General features: G+C 60.5%; 1 protein-coding gene across 1 annotated transcript in view; it reads right to left on the bottom strand.

Annotated features, from left to right (window-relative positions):
• The window catches only part of Megf6 (multiple EGF like domains 6), a 73428-nt gene that overhangs the window by 13457 nt on the left and 41203 nt on the right, over positions 1-18768 (bottom strand). The window contains exons 6-15 of the mRNA XM_090334035.1: positions 12774-12896; positions 5228-5353; positions 4558-4680; positions 3449-3571; positions 3120-3257; positions 2737-2856; positions 2252-2374; positions 1825-2022; positions 1442-1573; positions 961-1089 (exon numbers count right to left, since the gene is read on the bottom strand). Of these exons, the coding sequence (XP_090190161.1) occupies positions 961-1089; positions 1442-1573; positions 1825-2022; positions 2252-2374; positions 2737-2856; positions 3120-3257; positions 3449-3571; positions 4558-4680; positions 5228-5353; positions 12774-12896 (1335 nt within the window). The remainder of the gene's footprint in view (positions 1-960; positions 1090-1441; positions 1574-1824; positions 2023-2251; positions 2375-2736; positions 2857-3119; positions 3258-3448; positions 3572-4557; positions 4681-5227; positions 5354-12773; positions 12897-18768) is intronic.

Genomic DNA, 18768 nt, shown 5'->3' with positions numbered 1-18768 from the left:
GGTGACATTGTCATCACAACAGGATGATGTTGCCACTGTAGGATGACACCATCCTGCCCTGTCCAAGTGGGCCCTAAGCCTGGCATGAGGGATCTGAGAGGAGGGTGGGGCAGGGGGTGCCATTGTGTGAAGGCACAGGGCACTGATGGGAGTGAAGCAGTCACAGGTGAGGTGGCCCAGAGACAGAAACGAACACGGGGTCCTGAGAGGGCCCTGCCCCTGACACCCTGCCTGCACCAGCCCTCCTGGACTCACCTGGGCAGGTCTGACTTGTCAGGGAATCTGAGGACCCTCCCACAGGACACCCAAAGCCAGGCTCTGGGGGCCATTTGGACATGGCAGAGCAGGTGCCCTCTGTCCACCCAGAGCTGGGCACTCTACCCCTGCCAGCAGCGGCTCTCCGCCTCCACACACTCGCCAGGCTGACTGACAGGGAGGGCAGCAGGCCACGTGACACTGACCACTGAGAGGAGACAGAAAGCCCCGAGTGGCTGTCCTCAGGACCATTGCACTGCAGAGCTGGGTGGTGGCTCATGGGGGAGGGGGAGGGGGGCCTGGGGGCCTGAGCACTTCCTGTTTGACTGTGGCAGGAAGTTGACCACTCAGGAGCCATTCTCCAGACACGGGGGTGGGGGAGGGAACAGCAGAATCTAAGGACCTCCAAATGCAGCGCCACCCTCCCTGGGAAACTACCACCGGCTCTAATTCCCACAGAAGGTTGTCACGGAGACAGGACATCAGTGTTGTCCCATGCAGCCACCCACGCCAGGACTCCTATGACTCCTCCCCACCCCCGTTAGTTCAATGTTTCTGTGGACGGGGTCTCCCCACCTCACCGGAAGCTCAGTCCACGCATACTGACCCTGGAGTCGCCACCATCTACAGCTACGCCCTGGGGAATCCAACCTCTGCCCCTCTAAAGGCCTCGTGTGTCCTGGGGTCCCAAGGCGCTGCACGTACCATCCTCACAGAGGGCTCCCGCGACGCCCGGCGGGCAGCGGCAGGCCCCCGTCACAGGGTCACACGTCCCGCCATTCCGACAGCTGCAGGAGGAGCTGCAGTTCTTCCCGAAGGTGTCAGGGGGACAAGCTACAGGGAGAGGAGAAGCGCCAGAGTTCTGAGCCCGGAGCCCCTGCTTCACACAAACCGAGGCCCATCCAGGGTCAGAAGCCACCGCTAGGCACTCCGAAGCCTGTGACTCACGGCCCCCAGCCACACTCAGGCAGACACGACATCACTCCTCAACCACTCCTCTCGCTCCTATCCCCATATGCACAGCCAGGTATGACCCCCATGCCTGGCCAGGGGTGGGCAGCGGGCGGACACTTCGCAAAGCGGGGGAAGGGTGGACCCACTCGCTCCCCTGTCCCATGAAATGAATGGACCACCGCAGACCCTAGGGCTCCCGGCCCCGCCTGGGGCCTGCACCCCCTGCCCTCACTCTCATTGCAGAGAAGCCCGGTCCAGCCCTCCGGGCAGTCGCAGCCATCCAGGCCCGGGAGACAGGTCCCTCCGTTCCTGCAGTCATCACAGGTCAGGCTGCAGTCATGGCCGAAGGAGTTGTCCAGGCAGACTGTGGACAGGCAGGGAGAGGGGCCTCAGACCAGGAAAGAGGACTCAAGGGACACCTCCATCCCAGAGGCCTCCGAAGGATGCGGTGGGATGTGGGAGCCAGAGGCGGAGGCCAGGGAGAGCCTCCTGGGAGCTGAGGGCCTCCTGTATTCCCAGATGGACTTGCACCCTCTCCAGGCCATTGCAGGGAGCTGTGGTCAGCAGCCAGCTGTCCCAGAGGGCAGGAGGCCAGGGCAGGGCCCAACCCCTCACCAAACTTCTCCAGGAGCCTGTGCTCTCCCCGGAGCTCCGCCGCCTCCTCCTCCTCCTCCGTCTCCGCCGCCTCCTCCTCCTCCTGTCCGTAGTCATCTCGGAAGAGCTGAGGTAGTTCATCCCGCAGCACCGCGATGTGGGGCAGGGGTCGCACGAAGGGCAGCTGGCCATCCAGGTCCACTGTGGGCTCCTCCAGGGCTGGCGAGGGCCACACAGGTCCCTTATCCCTGCCACTCAACTTCTCTCCCAAGGAGAGCTGGTCATCTCTCATCTGGCCCTCCCAGAAACCCCCAGCGGCATTTATCCTGGGAGGACTGTCCCCCTCCCCCTTCTGCCCCCCTCCTCCCCCCTACCCTGCTCCCCTACCACCCACGGTGTGAGGAAGCCTGGGGCGGGCATGTGGCTGAGGGCAGGGAGGGGTGCTCACGGGTACAGCCCCGGCGGTCTTCAGCTAGCCGGTAGCCAGCCTCACAGAAGCACTGGAAGGAGCCGGCCACGTTAGAGCAGTGGTGTTCACAACCTCCACGGCTGGAGGCACACTCGTCCACATCTGCAGAAAAACGGGGCTCCTGGGGTCGGGAGTGGGGGCCCTGCCCGCCCGGATAGAGCTGAGCAGAGCTGGCAATGCCAGCCCACAGAACAGCGGTGTCCCGGGCTGCCCCCTGCCTCCTGGAACAACAAACCGTGGGTCCTTTCCCCACTCCAAACTAGGCCACTTCCAGGAGCAGCCAGGAGGGTGACCCGATGCCACAAGAGTGGCCAGTGACGGCAGGCCAGAGGGGAGGAAGCCTGGCACAGCCCAGCAGGCAGCAAACAACCATGGCTGGGAGGTAGAGCCCACCTCAGGACAAAGTGCCAGCCTGACCCCATGCCTTTCCCCTGCTGCTAGTGCCACCAGCAGCAGGAACTCACCCTCACAGCTGCAGCCGTCTGCACTGAGCCGGTACCCAGCATAGCAGCTGCACTCATACCCACCAGGGGTGTTGGCACACGCCTGTTGGCAGCACGGGGAATCTGCACAGTCGTCGACATCTGCGGGCACACAAGAGCACACCTGTGCCCCCTGGCTGCATACGGTGCCCTGTTCATAATCCCCTGGGCACAGCCCGCGTGCACACTCACACCCAACCCCACGTCAACCACGCCGGGTCACAAAGAACGGGCTCAGGCAGCCAGGGCGGGACTGGCTGGGGCAGGGGAGCTTCTGAGTGTGGCATCAGACCAGCCTCTGACTCAGATGCCAGTGAGCCCCTGGGCTGGAATGGGCCAGGCAGCCTGGAAGGAATGGCTGGTACCGATGCAAGTCTTCTCATCCTGGTCCAGCTCATAGCCGCGGGGGCAGGTGCACAGGGGCCCTGTGCTGCTGTGGCTGCAGCCATGCGAGCAGCCACCATTCCCAGCCTCACAGCTGTTCACGATCTCCATCTCAATTCCTGCAACAAAACCAGACAGTGGGGACAGGGGTCGGGGGTCAGGGTCCAGCAGCCCCTACCCTGCAGCTGGGGGCCCATACCCAGGGCTGCCCTGTCCACATGGAAGTTAGGTCAAGATGGCACCCCAGGGCATCCCGGGAGCCGAGGTGCAGCCCTAGGCTCCTCCAACCCTCTGCCCGCTCCCTGCTCACGGTAGCACTGCCGCCCATCGGCACCCAGCTCGTAGCCTGCGTGGCACACACACTTAAAGGATCCCTGAGTGTTGAGGCAGCCGTGGGCACACTGGGCCAGCCTTGTGGCACATTCATCCACATCTGGAAGGAAGAGAGCAAGGGGCAGTCCCGGGGGCCGGGAGGAGCGCGGTCCCCGCCGCACCCCGCCAGCACCAGCTATGCGATGAGCATGAGCTCCCGGCTGTGGCCCTGGGCACCCCTGCCCTTCCTGGGACTGGGAGATACCAGGAAGGGCAGGGGCACCCACGCAGCTGTGACCAAACACGGCCAACTGGAAACTGTCCAAGGAACTGGAGTCATGGCTCAAGCGGTAGAGCACCAGCCATGGGCAAAAAAAAAGAAAAGAAAAGCCCCACAGAATGAAATGTCATTTCCCCTTTCCTCACAAGCAAACTATACAAACACCACAAGAAGAATTTTTTTTTAAATTTACACGTGTGTGTGTGTGTGTGTGTGTGTGTGTGTGTGTGTGTGATCTGAAGGGCTAGAGATAGGTATCAATGATAGAGCACTTGCCTAAGAAGTCAGATCCCCAAAATGATAAAAACAAAACCAAACCAAGATTATGTAGGCTGGGCACCAGTGCCTAAGATCCCAGCCTACTGGAGAGATAGAGGAAAAATCGGAGTTCAAGGCCAATCCAAGCAAAACATTCTCAGACACTCATCTCCACCAACAGCGGGGCAGTGTGCATCTGCCATCCAGCTAGTACCCAGGAGGTAGAAACGGGGGCAGGGGGAGAGCGAGTTCCTACCTCCAAACAGAAATAACCACAGCAATAGGGCTGGAGGCAGGACTCAAGTGGTAGAGGACCTGTCTAGCAAGTGTGAAGCCCTGAGTTCAAACCCCAGGACTACCGAAGAAATAACATCAATAAAGTAAAATAGAAGGCTAAGCTGAGCATTCTGAGGGAGGCAGGACTGGAGTAACCCCGCCCCACCCCGAGGGAGGGAGGGGCTAAGTACCAGCCCAGCCCACCTGGGGTGGTGAGATGGGCACTTCCTGTCCCCACAGCCACCCAGCAGAGTGCAGGGGTCCCGGGCTGGGGGAATGGAGGAGCGTCCTACCTTCGCAGGCCTTGCTGTCTGAGGCAAGCTGGTAGCCAGCATGGCACCCGCAGTGGGCGAGGCCACGGAGTGCCTGGCATGTGTGCATGCAGCCGCCGTTCCCATGGGCACACGGGCTTCTCCCTGCACCCGGATCCAGAGGAAGGGAGGCAGAGGGACCAGATTAGGAAGTGATCGAAAGGGGACCAGGTAACTCGACACTCGACACTCCCGTCTGAGAGCTCTCCGAATGCCTTCCTTCCCACAGCTCAAAGACCCCCAACTCTGGCCTGGGCAGGGGTGGATCTCCCCATCTGTGGGAAGCCTCCAAGACTCTCTGGAAGATTCCATGGCACAAATCAGGGTTCTACTAAGGATCTGCCAAAAGGGAGCCAGCACCACGAAATGTCCACAGGTCAGGGGGTCCCAGAAGACCCCACAGAATAGAAAGGCCTCGCAGATAGGGACTTGCAGAGGGACATGCTAGGTCGGGTCTGCTGCCCCCAGAGTCCTCTCCTGGGGGCCAGGGTATTGGAATGAATAGTGTTACGACCCCACACCTCTGTAACCCCAGCTCTGTGAGCCCCTGCTTCCAGTCCCATGAGGCCCAACTCTGCGTCACCTCCTTATCCCGCCCCCGCCCGCCCCTAGCCCACGGGCCCAGCCCTGTGACTCCGTGGCATCCACTCACGGACACAGCTCCTGCCATCCTCCTGCAGCTGGAAATCCGGCCGGCACTGGCAGTGGTGCTGAGTGGCTGTGAGTGGCACACACAGGTGCTGGCAGCCACCATTGGCCAGGCGACAAGAGCTGATGGCTGGAGACACAGAGAAGTCCAGGTCAGCCCACGAGGAAGGGCCAGCAGGGACAGGCACTGTGGCCCATTCCGCGGGGGTCTTGGGAGCCCCTCCAATCACTCCCAGCCCCCAAGCAGGGCTTTTGCAGGGAGGAGCTGCTCCCTGGCTGGTCTGGCTCACAGGTCTGACTTTGCCCTCTCTGCCACCTGCCGGATGGTGGCTATCTTCTGATGTCCTCCCGCCCCAGCCTGCCTGAAATCTGGCTCTGTGCCTTCCAGCGCAGAACACAGTGCTGTAAAGGCCCAGGAACCAGTGCCCCATGTCCTGGCAGGCTGGCAGGGGATGGCAGGGACATCTCACCAGGTTAGTCCTGGTGACTGTAGCCTGCAGAGCTGACCAGCCACCAGCCCCTGAGGGATGAGACCAGCTTCTTCCCACATCAGGCCAGGGCCACACCTCACACCTGACCACAGGATGCTTCCTCTCCAGTGGACAGCATTGGGAGGCCGGGGCCAGCGCCCCAGCCCTATGTGGCTGGCCCATGCAGGGCAGGACTCTGAGGGGCAAGGTGAATGGGTGGGTGCCTGAGTATTCTGTGGGTGGACTGGAGCCATGCCCTCAGCTGGCCCAGGGAGGCCAGGGGTGGAAGGGGACTGTGCAAACCACTCATCGTAGGCGCCAGGCCAGCAGCAGCCAGCTCCCCCTCCCGCCGGCTTGGATTTGGTTACAGTCAGGTATCTGGCCATCTCTTTGTGGTTGGAGGGAGTTGGCCCCCAGCTCAGAAGAGAAGCCACAAGAATGTACTGCTGCCGGGCAGGGGAGGGCACCGCTGCCCGCCCCGGAGCCTGAGCCAGTGTGGTCCAGAGCAGACCTGAGCCCTGTCACTAAGGCGGAATGGGAGCTCCTCCCACCTCCCGAGCACTGTCTCTGCGTGGGACTTGGGTTACACACGAGTTGGGCTTGGGACTGGCACTACAGCCAGGCAGGCGCTCCGAAGCCACAGTGCTGGCAGCAGCATGGAACACGTGAGCTGCCTCGGGGCTCTGAGAAGGCCAGGCACAGAGTCTGCCTTCCTTCAGAGCAAGCGTCTCCTAACAAAACTGCCATCTCCCCGTGTGGTGTGGGGGGTGTTGGTGGGGTCCCTCTGTCCCCCCCAAGACAAAGCCAGAGGCTGGGGTAGCAGTGAGGTCTCAGCATGTCCAAGGAGGAATGGCGGCAGCAGTACTCAATGCCAAGCCCATGGCCCCTTCCCAGCTCTGCCCAGAGCAGACAAGAGGCGCTGTGCAGCCCCGGGCCCAGCCAGCTTCACCTGAGCTGGCTCAGCCTAGATCTCCTTCCCCAGGCTCTGCGCCGTGCGCGGCCTGCGTCGGCCCCACATTCCTGGGGGCTCTGTTTATTTGTGTTCACCACACCAAGTGCGTCCCTGCTCGGGATGTATAATAGAAACCAGAAGCTCTTTTTGGCAGAGCCAGGCAGACAGAAAGGGGCACAGGGCCCGGACAGGGAAGCAGGCGCCTCAGATGACCAGGACCCGGGGGCTGTGACAGGGCAGGCAGGAGAGGGGCTGTCCCTCATCCGGCGGGGCCACATAGCAGGGCACAGCCTTCCTGTCAGCCCTGGACCGGCAGAGCCTATCCGCTCATCACCCTTGGGGCCGCAGAGCTGTGATATCCAGATGCTCCCAAGCTGTGTGCCACCAGGAGCCAGGCCAACGTCACCCATGCATCCTGCGTGGATTCCCGGAAAGCTGAGCAAGGCAGATTTTCCACGGTGCTGGAGTGTGTGGCTCTGGGATGGGCCAGGCTCTGTGTGACAAGGCCCTAGGGACAAGGACTGCGTCCGCTCCCTCTCCCTCCCCCCCTCATTTCTGAGCTTCAGTCTATAGACCCCCGCCCAGGCCGAAAACCAATGCCTCACACCTGGTTCTGGGTTCTGTGCATCAGAGCCCAGAGCAGGGCTCAAGTGTCCCTCAGAAAGGGAGGAACAGAGTGGCCCCTCGGCCTGCCTCTTGCCCTCAGCACACGCTCACAGAGCTGGCTACACTGTGGGCTGTGGTGGTTCATGCCTGGAATCCCAGCACTGGGGGGCCCGAGGCAAGAGGACTGAGACTTGCAGGCCAGTTTGGGCTACATCACTGGGCAGGATCTCAAAAATCAATCAGTAAATCAATTGGCCCCACAAACCCACATCTCCGCTTTCACTTCTATTACACTGAAATGGAATTCTCGTAAAGAGAAAGGCCTGCACGAGGTGGGGGACAGGAAACCACAAGCCAATCCTGCTGGAGCTCTCGCTTTCATCCAAGACCAGGAGCCTTCTCTAATGGGTCTTGCTTAGGTCCCTGCCCACCCCTAGATCCAGATTCAAGTGATGGTAGTTTGGGGACACTCTGTGTTTGTGTTTATATCCACCCAAATGTGTGCTTAGCAGCTCTAGCCCCCACTGGGATTGCACTTAGAGAGGAAGTCCCACAGAAAGGGCCCCAAATTCACCAGGGTCCAGAATGGCCAGCAGCTAAACCTGGAAGTCCTTCAACTAGAAAATAAGCTCATGCCACTTAAGCCGCCCAGTCTTATCAAAATAGACCCATCTGAACCCCAAGACACCTGACCACAGTTGTCCCACCCAGTGCCCCACGGAGTTCTAACACAGCAAGGCTGCAATTCCACCTACTGACAACAGGAGTCGCCACACCACCACTCCTCCGGGTCAGGTGAGGTGCAGAGAAGGAATGGGGCTTTTGGAGTAGGAGCTGGGACCGTACAGAAAACACGTTTCCTGCAGGGTTGAGGGACTCGACTGGTCTCAACCTCTATACCCTTGAGTATGTGATGTTAGAAAAGGGAGTCAGGGCCCACGCCAGGACCACAGTGCAGCCACCGTGGGAACAGCAGGAGGCCTGGGCCGTGGGACCTCCAGGCCATCACAAGCCCAGCTGCCATAGGCCCTGGGACAAGAGGCAAATCTGCTGCTGTGAGCAGAGCTCAGGGCCGGCTGTATTGACGCCTCCAGCCCAGCCCAGTGCTTCGGGGCTGGCTGGAGGGTGAACTGGGCCCACACTGGTGTGGTGAGGTTTCTGTAATCATTGCCCTCAGTCTGCTGTGGCTCCTGGCTCCTGTGGTGTGGTCAGTGTGTGGCCACCACAGTGTTTCCTCCTAGGAAGGCCCCTTGCAGGGCCAGGATGGCAGGGCAGGGAGGGGTCTCATCCCCTGCCCCCAGCAGCCCTGGCACTCGTTTTCTTACCACCGCTCACCACACGCATGGGACGGCCTCCACCTATGGACACGCACCATGGGGTACGAGTCTGAAGAGCAGTAGGAAAAGACCCTGCACAAGAGTTGCATGGGGGGAGGCCAGGCAGATGAGGCCCACCTCACACACCCCTAACACCTACACACCCACTTGCCACCCAGCCAGACGCACCTGACTGTGGAGGTCACACGAACATCACTAACTTTCGTTTCTCTAGAGAACGTGTTTGTGCCTGGTTGGCTATTGAGGTGGTTCACTCGTCAGGCCCATCAGATGCCAAGTTCCAGAGGTTAGGCAGCATCTAGCTGGCAGGCCCCCACCAAGAGAGAGAGAAAGGGGAGCTGTTGGGGCAGACCAGCCCGTCATGGTGCCTGGGCTCCTTATCAAATGCCTCTTCTTCCCATAGTGCCCTGGGCGCCCATTCACCAGTGGAAAGAGCTGGGATGGCGTCTGCACACACCATCTCGTTATCTGCACAGAGCCCAGGAAGACAGGAGACAGGCGAGGAGCCTCCAGCGGTGAAAACGGCCCTCGGAGGGGTGGAAAGTTTTGCTATTTTCTCTTGTGGCTTTCTTTACTTCCAAATAAACTTAAACACTTCTCTGCCTTTTACTTCTTTAATGGGTGGAGACAATGAATCCATTCCCCTCCAAGATGGATGGCCCGTCACTGGTAAGAGATGCCACTTGCCAGACTCAAGGTGTGAGCTCGGACTCCTCTCCTTCTGCCCCTCCATGCGCCCATGTCCTCCCCGAGCTCACCTCAACTAACCCTGTGACGCTCCATCTTCCTGCATGCCTGGCTGGGCTGCCCTGGGCTTCCCTGCTGGGTTTTATAGCCAGCCCAGGGTATGTGGTTTGTGCCCTTGGCCTGCCTGGGTTGGGGTGAGAGCACGTCCACTTGGCCTCTGCCTGCACATCTGGGTTTGCCAAGGCCAAGGTGGTGCAGCCTTTTCCCAGACACATGGCCTAGGGCGGGCCCGTGGGACAGTCAGCCACTATGCTTCCCACCTCTCCCTCCCTGCTCAGCAGGGCCTCGCAGACCTGGAAGCCTGTGCTCGAACTCTGTGCGCAATTACACGGGGTTGTGGAGGGCTGAGAAGCGCCAGAGACGCCACATCTGTGGCTGCTCAGGGATGAATTTTTCAGATGAGCCTGGCAGTCTGCACATTTTGGCTGCCTGTGGCTTTGGCTCAGGCCCTAAGTCACTGCCAGCAGACGCCTCTAGGGCCCAAGCAGCCCCCTCCAGAACCTCCCCCTCTGACAAGAATTGAGGGGGTAGGCTGGAGGCCCTCACAGCCCCTCACAGCCCCCGGTGGGTTGATTCAGGCCTGAGTCTGCCCAGGACCACACGCTGCCACAGGCACACAGCTGGCACACAGGTGGAGAGCAGGCACACATGCAAATAGCACATCCATGCCAGGGCCAATAGATGTGAGAGCAGGAGGAGACCAGAAATCCACCTCTATTCTAGAGCCAGTCCAGGGCACTAAACCTGGAGGGGCCCTTCAGGCTGGCCCCATGTGTGCCAGGTCCAAGTTCAAAGTCTAGGGGACTGAGAACCTCCAGGCAGGCAGGTGCCTGCCCTGACACCCCCGCCACATGAAGATGGAGGGCTCGGTGCACAAGGTATGAAATGACCCAAGGACTTTTCTGTGCTCTGCTGCTCTGTAAGATGTCACAGAAAAACAGGACTGACACTCCTGGATGCTTAGCCAAACCACTTCTCTGAGCAGGCCCACTTTCCATGGCTGGGGAAAGGAACTGGCAGGGGCCACTGTCCCTGTGGGCAGGGAGGTGGGTCAGCCCAGAGAGAGGAGGGACATCCCTGAGGGACGTCCAGCAATGCCTCATCCCAGAACCCACACTGGGGACCCTGCTTTCCTTGGGGTAGCGGCCAAACAGGGCCAGACGGCAAAGTCCTTCTTCTAAATTTGCATGTTTAAGAATGGAAACGGAAACCTTTCTGGGTTTTATTTCCATAAGATCTTGGGGAAGGGAGGGTCGGCTGGCGCTTGCTCATTTCCTGTTCTCCCCCCGCCCCCCACCTTTTGGAGGTGAACCCAAGTGCATTTCCAGGCTGCCTTCCAGCACTGCCTCCTCTGGGGTCTTCCCACACCCCCAGGACCTCGATGTAGCAACACCCCAAGACTGGGAAGGATGGGTTTGTCCCCCCGACAACTCTCACCCTGAGCTGCAGCAGCCTACCAGGAAGGCAGCACCCAGTGGACCCAGGGGACAAACCCAGACGTGGCCAGGAACTCCAGACATACAGAACCCACCGCCAACACCCCAGACTGCAAAGAGGTCGCCTCAGGGGTCAAATGTTAGGGAGGTGTGGGAAGGGTGGCCACAGGAAAGGTGTTTCCCCAGATGGACTGGGCCATAGGCTGGGAGGGGGTGGGGGCAGGTGGCGGGAAGTCCTGTGTTCTAGAAGGTTCCATAGAGTAATTCCTTCCTGGGAGTTGCTGTCAAGAGAGACAGCCTGAGGTCTCTGTGTCCAGCCAACGTCCAGTGGGTCCCAGTTGGACCCTTGGATGGGAAAGGGAAGTAGGAGCTAACACTAAGGAGGCTCTGATCTCCACTCACTGAAATGGGGGCCCGGTATTTGGGAATTGCTGGAGGAGCTGTGATACCCCTACAACCCCCGCCCCCCCCAGGCTTGTGGGGACCACATCCGAGGACCTGACGTCTGACCTGCAATACCCTTTACAGTGATCCCACATCACAAATACAGACTTCTGAGGCCTGAACACAAGATCCTGAGCATAGGGGCTCCGCTGAGCAGCCACCACGGTCCTTCCATCCCCAATATGTGCGCTGCACAGTGAGAGGCCATCTGGACGGGACAGGCCGGGACGACCAGGCCACAGGGCACTGCTAGTCCTAAAGAGCTTCCTTGCCCCCCTGTGCCTCAGTGGCTCACCCATCCTGGCCTTCGATCCTTTGGTGGGCATCTCAGTGAAGGACCTCGTTAGCAGAAGTGGTGGGCACAAAATGGAGAGAGTACCCCAGCCCTGGGGACTGGGAAGGCCAGCTGGCAGCAAGCGGGACATCCGCCTACCAGCCCCAATGCCACCCTTCTCCACAGAGCACCCTGCCTGAGGGCAAGGGTGAAGGGAAGACATGCCTCTGCCCAGTGCCACCTCTCCAAGAGGACACGGGGGACCAGGAGGGACCATTCAAAGGCAAAGAGCCCTGGCCACAGGCTCCGGAAAGTGCCAGAAGGTAGCTGGCTGGGGTCAGCCCGGCCTTAGCCCTTCTGAAATGCAGCACATTCCTACATCTGCTCCAACTGTCCTGCCCAGAGCAGCTGCTGGCTCCTGGGGACAGCAGCCTAGACATGTGCGCAGAGTCCACCCCCCTCAGCACCCTCCCCCAGGCTGGCAGGTTGCCAGCCACATGGCAGCCAAGGAGGAGCATCCCTCCGAGCCAGCTCTGGCCCAGGCTGGATCTCTACAGTGGAAAGAAGGGGCCCCGGGTGCCCCCACAGTCCCCAAGAGAAGGACCTGGAGGCCAGAGGTAAGGGCAGGGGGCAGCGGCTCACCGCCTCGCTGGGCTGCAGCCTCTTTCTCGACCTGACCTTGGACCTCCTTTTTGCCCTCCCAAGCAGGCTAGCCTTCATCTCACCACTGGGTTCACTCCCCACAGCAGAGGAACCTGAGGGCCAGAGGGCTCAGGTCCTGATGACCTGATCCCAGCCTGCAACCTCAGACCCCCGAGGCCCGCTCTGCAGGCCAAGAACAGCCTCCTGCTGCCTGACCCCCTCTCATCCAAGCATGGCCTGGATCTCCCTGAGTCTTAGAGGTGTGAATCAGTCACTGCAGACAGCCCAGGCCAGCCCGGCTCGGTGTGACCGACAGCCACCTAGACCACGGGGACCTGGATAACTCAGCGCCTACAGACATGCCCTCTCGCTTGCCAGCACCTCAGCCTCTACCTGTGGGAGTGCAATGCCCAGAGGCAGGATGCAGCCAGCCGGGACTCCATGGCAGCCACCGCACCCCGGGCTGGAGTCCTGGTGATGAACACGGAACCCTCCCTCCATGCCCCCGAGTTCTCAGCCCAGTGCCAGCCTGGTCAGGACTCGCCTGTGAGGGCAAAAACCCAGCCCTGGACACAGCACCGTAGAGAGTAGGGCACGGCAGAGGCCCACAAACCCAGGCTGGGGGCCCCAGGAGACACTTACCCAGGCAGGTCCTGCCGTCCGTGTGGAGCCGGAAGCCAGGCTTGCACTCACAGAGGTAGGAGCCGGGGGTGTTCACACACCTGTGCTGGCAGCCGCCATTGTGCGAGCGACACTCATCCACATCTGGGGGGAGGAGGGTAGGATGGAGTCATCTCTCAAGGAGCTGATGGAGCTTGGACCCAAGACGACCCCCTTCTCAAGCCAGGCCTGTCACCCTTGCCGGCCCCAGCCCACACCCCCTGAGCCAGGGCAGACCAAGTCGGCCCTGCCCAGCCTTCCCCAAGTGGGCCTGGCTGGGGGCGGGGGGAAGAGAGCTGGCACCTAGGGGTCAGTCAGAACGTGGGAGCAGGCTCATGGGGAGAGGCCCTGGCTGCTGGGACCTCAAAGCTAAGCACAGAACACAGCCATCTACTGGAAGCCGGAATTTTCATGACATTCCAGGGCATGACCAGCCCCCCTGTCCTGGGGCTCTGAGCCCAGAAAGAAAAAATGGAGACTCGTGAAATGAACCCCCACCAGGCAATGGAGAAAGTGGGAGGTGGGTGGGATCTGCTGCCTTGAACAATGTCCCTCAGGCTTAAAACATCATGGCAGCCCCAGGACAAGTCAAATCCTCCCTCCCCAAAGCTCCTGGTGCCACATGGGAAGAGTAGCATGGCTACCATCCCAGGACAGAAGCCCTGGACTGTACACTCTATGGCCTTCCCACCGCTTGCAAAATGCCTGTAGGAGAGTCAGATCTGAAGCCTTGCTTGAAAAGCCCCACAGCAGTGCAGGAGCAGAGAGGCAGGAAGAAGGGTTGACCTTGACCTCCTGGCCCTGGGGTTCAAGGGCAGAATCTCTGCCTACAGCTGGGTGGGCAGGCACAGGCCAGGAGGAGCCCAAGGTCGAGGGTTCTTGCGGGGGGGCCTCTGTGCCCTCAGCACCATGGCCCCAGGGGAAGTGCTGCATGGAAGCAGATGGGATGCAAATGGGGACCTGCAGAACAGCCTTCCCTGAAGCCCAGATCCCGCCTTCACCTTCCGCAGCTGGGAATTGCAGCTGTGCAGAGGCTCAGGCTGGCCTGGCCTCTCCCCTGCTCTCGAGGCCTTGGTGGGCTTCAGGGAGGGCCAAAGACTGAAGTAGATGGACCACAGTACAGCCAGGCAGGACACCTGTGTGTGGTGAGGCTGCCACCAGCTGTGACCTCCACCACCGTGTCTGGACTAGCTCCGAGCAGCTGGGGCCTGGGGCCTCAGGGCATGGCCATGGCTTTGAGGTACCAGTGGCACCCTGAGCACACTGAGGGACTCTGATGACTGGGCAGGAGCCACGGAGAGACAGGGAGGATGACGCCAATGAGCAAAGGCAGAGGTGAGGACCATGTGGGGGCACCAGAGTCCTCCCGTAGCACTCAGGCCCGATGACAGCTTCATCAGCCAACCCTCCTAGCCAGAGCCAAGCCCCAAACGAGGACTGGGACAGCAGCTGGGCCCTGCACCCAGCAGCAAGAGGGGCTCTCAAAGCTCCACCGAGGCGCCTTAATCAAGGTACATCTCATACTACCTGGGGAAAAGCCACACTTGGCCCCAGGAGCCTCCAGGTGAGGAGAGGGCCTGGTCACCCCTCAGGGGGGACTGACATGCTCACCCCAATTTCTCCCTGCCCCCAACTCTGCTATGTGGAGGCTGGCTGCCTGCTCAGTAGGGGACACTCTGTGATGGGGATGGAAATGGATTACAGAAGCCCTGGTATGGTTTACAGCACCCATCCCCACTTGCTGAGTGCCAGAGGCAGCACCTAGACCCAGTAGGACGGTTCAAGGCTGAAAGGCTCAGGACACCCCCCTTCACCCCAGACCCCCGGGCCTGTCTATTGGCCCACCTCCAGGTGGGGTCCTCTCCAGCCCTGAGAGCCAGGATCCTCTGTAGATGTCTTTAAAAGACCTGAGCCCTGGCTGGCCCATCCCACAGGGCACATGGTAGCAGTTAAAGCTGTCCTCAGGCAGCTCCAAGGACCCAGGAGGGCTGAGCACACGGCCATGGCTTTGACAATGACCCGAGGAGAGGTAGATGGTGCAGCTGACAGAATAATATCCCCCAAAGATGTCTGCATGCAACCGCAGAGCTTTACATGGCAAAGGGGACTTTACAAACAGGATTAAGGGACAGATCTTGAATGAGTGGGGGGGAGTGGGGGGAGATTATTCTGGATTAGCTGGGGGGCCTTACAAGAGAGACATAGGAAGATGGAGTCAGAGTCCAGGATGTGAGGATGAAGCAGAGGTCCAGAGCTGCAAGATGCTGAGATGCTGGCTCAGCTGGAAGAGGAGGCAGAGAGCCCAGGAATGCAGGCAACCTCTCCTTGCTGGAGTGGTAAGGAAAGATTCTCCCTGGAGAGTGGGGGGGAGGGAGAGGAGGGGGGACTGACCTCCAGAGCTGTCAGGCAGTCAGTCTGCTTTCAGGATAACTGGCAACAGCAGTCATAAGACACAAAGACAGCACACACGGCTGTTTGTCTCAGGAGGGTTTTTTTTTCTGATTCAGCAAAATGCAAGTCCTGGAGGCCCAGGCTGTGGAGATCTGCTGCCTCCCAGCTGGCCTCCAGATCCAGCCTGAGTCCCCTGTGCCCACCAGAGGGCTCACAGCAGTGGTGTCCTGTCCCCCCTCACCCACCCCCCGCCAGGTCTAGAAGTCAGGTTATCCAGGTTCACCTGTCCTGGGTGTGTATCCAGGACAGTTCACAATGCAGACACTGAGCCTGCATACCCCTCCCCCCCAACACACACACACACACCCTGCTCAGCCCCCAGCAGCAATGCCCTCCTTCTACCACAAGGGGGCCAGAGCCCCAGGCAAAGCGCGTACCCCAGTGAGGGTGGAGTGAGGAACGAGACCACCCCTTCCTTACTTTCCAAGAGAGCTAGACTGGAACTGGTTCAGTTCTAGGTGGTGCCTGGGGGGGCAAACTGTGCCCTGTCTCCCTCAAGCACAGCTGGGGATTCCCCAGAGAGGGGCTGTGTTGCTGGAAGCAAAGTGCTGGCAGGGCCATCTTAAGGAACAGCCAGGCCTGGGCTACCCAGGGATGCCCTGTGCTCCTGCTCTTCTACTGGCTGTGCCAGGAGCCACTGGCTCGGGATAGGAGCGGCAGCACATGCTGGCCCTGGCATCCCTGTGCCCACCTGGCTCGGATTTTCTTGGAGCCCTGTGTCTGCTTAGCCAGTGCTACTCCAGAGACTGGGGCCACCACTACCCTGGCCGGATCCTATTACTTCCAGCCAGCACATACAGCCAGGCGGACAGGGGGCCTGGCCTGCAGCCAATGCTGCCTCTGCGGAAACCACCCCAAAGGCCACTTTAAGCTTCCCCAGGTTCCGGAAACCCAGGGAACCTGGACACCTGCCAGCAACTTGGCTCTGCCCGTACCAAGTCGGCCGTGTTCTGTCCTGCATAGGCCCCAGGAAGCCTGCTCCATCACTCCAGGGTCCTCCCCTTCTGCCTTGGGACAGGGCAGGGCCGGGCAGGGCAAGGTGGCCTAGCCCAAAGACCTCTGGATGCTCCACAGCCTTCAGGGCCACCCCTGGTGCAGGGCCACATCAGCCCGGTTGTCAGCAGAGGGCTGTCTGGGGTTGAGGCGATCTGTGTTCAGCTGGCTGAGTGTCCAAACCATGAGAGGAGCTGTCGTCTGGACACAAGGGAGGATTTTCCCCATTCAGAGGACAGGATGGCTAGCGAAACCCCCTGGGGTTCAGAAATGACTCACTGGCAACCAAACACACCACACCCCCTCCTCACATTCCTGAGGGTACCCAGCTCCTAGCAGTCACGTGGAGGGAGGCTAGCCCAGCACAGGAACCAGAGCCCAGGAGCGGAGGGGCAGGATAGACCCAGCAGCTCCCCTCAGCTGCTCCCCACAGCTGCTGGGGTCCCCACTCCAGGGCCCTCTCAGGACCCCAGTGAGCCAGACCTATGGAGGCCCAGCAGTGAGCAGGCAGGAAGGACGGCCACACCCCCACATGTAGTCCCCAAAGGGCCAAGCCTCTGGGGACCCTGGAGAGGAGCCCCAGCTTCAGGAATCCCTAGGTCCACTCTGGCCTGTCCGGTGGCCTGACCCCAAGCTGCTGGCATAGAGGTCAGAGGACACTCCCGTAATGGGATGCATACACACACACACACACACACCCCACATTCTTCTTAAGATCAACACCCCCTGCAGCCCGCCCTGGAGCAGGCAGTGTCTGCTTGTCTGCTTCCTTGGGACACGGTGGCTCAGTCCTCCCCGATTTGGGGGCTGTGTGCCTGGCACAGCGCACCCCACTCCTGCCAGTGCCCGGCTGTCAGAGGCCTGGCACAAACTTTGAAAAAGAAAACAAAGGGAAATCTGCTGGGGAGGGAGAGCCCTGGGCCCACCCGCCCCTGCTCACCCAGCGCCCACCTGGCCTCTGGTCACCGGTGCTCACGGAGTAGCCGGCCTGGCCCAGGTGGCACGGGTAGCAGTTTCTCCACAGGTAGCGGTAGTGTGTGCCTGCGACGCTGGCCAGGCTCCCCAGGCACCCGAGCCACCAGAGTGCAGCCAGGCAGCCCCGGCCCCAGGACACCTCCATGCCTGGTCTGGATCCACAGGGCTGCTGGAGCCGATGGAGCTCAGAGATCAGTGCTCTGCTCTCGGGTCTCCCAGCCCAGCCCAGCCCGGCTGCTAGGTCAGCTCAGCTCCCTCAGAGCCACTGGCCCCCCTTTATGTTCTCAGCTTTCCCTCCGCCCCCTGCAGGTAAAGGCCAAATCCTCAGACGCCCGGCCTCCGTCAAGGCCCCGCCCCTCCCCGCCCCGCCCCACCCCCAGGGGGCTGAGTTGGTGGTGCAAGGCCCCGCCCCATGCATTCCCCGACCCAGATCCATCCAGACCCAGACTGCAGACTGCGAGTGACCCACTCACTCATAAACACAGGCAACTCTCATTCAGACACACACATGTGTGCAAACAGACCCACGGGTGCAGCCACCCACTCAAGGCGCAGACAGACGCACAGCCTGTGACAGCCAGAGGCGCGCACAGACACACTGGCGCATGCAAACATCTGCACAGACACACATGCACAAACATGAGATCCCCGCCAACACAGAAGAGAAACCAAAGCAGAGACGCCATCCTGGCCAGGCGGGGAGGCCCTGGGGGGGAGGCCTGGTGGAGGACACAAGCAGCCTGGCAGGAGAGAGACCACAGCACTAACTGGAAAGCTTGAGAGACGCAATGTGGTGGCGGGGGGGGGGGAGGAGGGGGCGCACTAAACTACACACCCTGCCCTGGACCCAGACTCTGCAAGGAAGCTGTCTGAGAAGCATGCAGAACAGGGCTAGAGAATAGGGAGGACTAATGTGGAGAGAGAGGCAGGATTGGGGCTACAGGAGATGCCTGCTTTGCCCAAGGGCACAGCCTACCATACACAGAGTCACATGCATTTCTACATACAGGCACCATCTCAAGTATGGTGTTATGTAGAGGAGGCCGGCAAAGCTGTGATTCCTTTGGACAACGAATCTGTAGTTTAACAAAGCAAATACTGAGAAATGTGCTGTGGAGAAGGAGGGAGGGAGGGAGTTCAGAGAGGGGCAGAGAGGAACAGAAAGTTCAGGAAGGGTGGACGACTACAGTCTCCATATTCAACGCAGAAGTGTAAAGATGGAACCTGGTAACTGGAAGGGATGGGTGGGGTTGGGAGAGAGTCACCGGGGTTGGGGATTGGGGGGATAAGAACAATGGAAAGGGTGACATTGAGAAAGAAAGCAGCCCTTCCTGGGTGGCAGTGGCTGTGCCTCTGAAAAGCCCCACACTCAGCCCACCTTAGCCATCGCAGCCAGCCTTGCGGGTCAGCGGGTCTGGGATTCCAGCTCGGGAACGAGGCCCCTCAGACTCCCACCCTCTCCATCCTCCTTTGGGGGGGCCCTCGGGCCCTCCCTCGTCCCAGGGCTGCATAAAGGCACAGGAGCTGTGCCCAGAAGCCGGGGTGCCGGGTGGATGTC

Source organism: Megascapheus bottae, chromosome 6 (assembly GCF_031878675.1).
Source record: "Megascapheus bottae isolate mThoBot1 chromosome 6, mThoBot2.hap1, whole genome shotgun sequence".
In the NCBI taxonomy this organism is placed as follows: Eukaryota; Metazoa; Chordata; class Mammalia; order Rodentia; family Geomyidae; genus Megascapheus; species Megascapheus bottae.
This window is presented reverse-complemented; position numbering and strand designations above follow the sequence as displayed.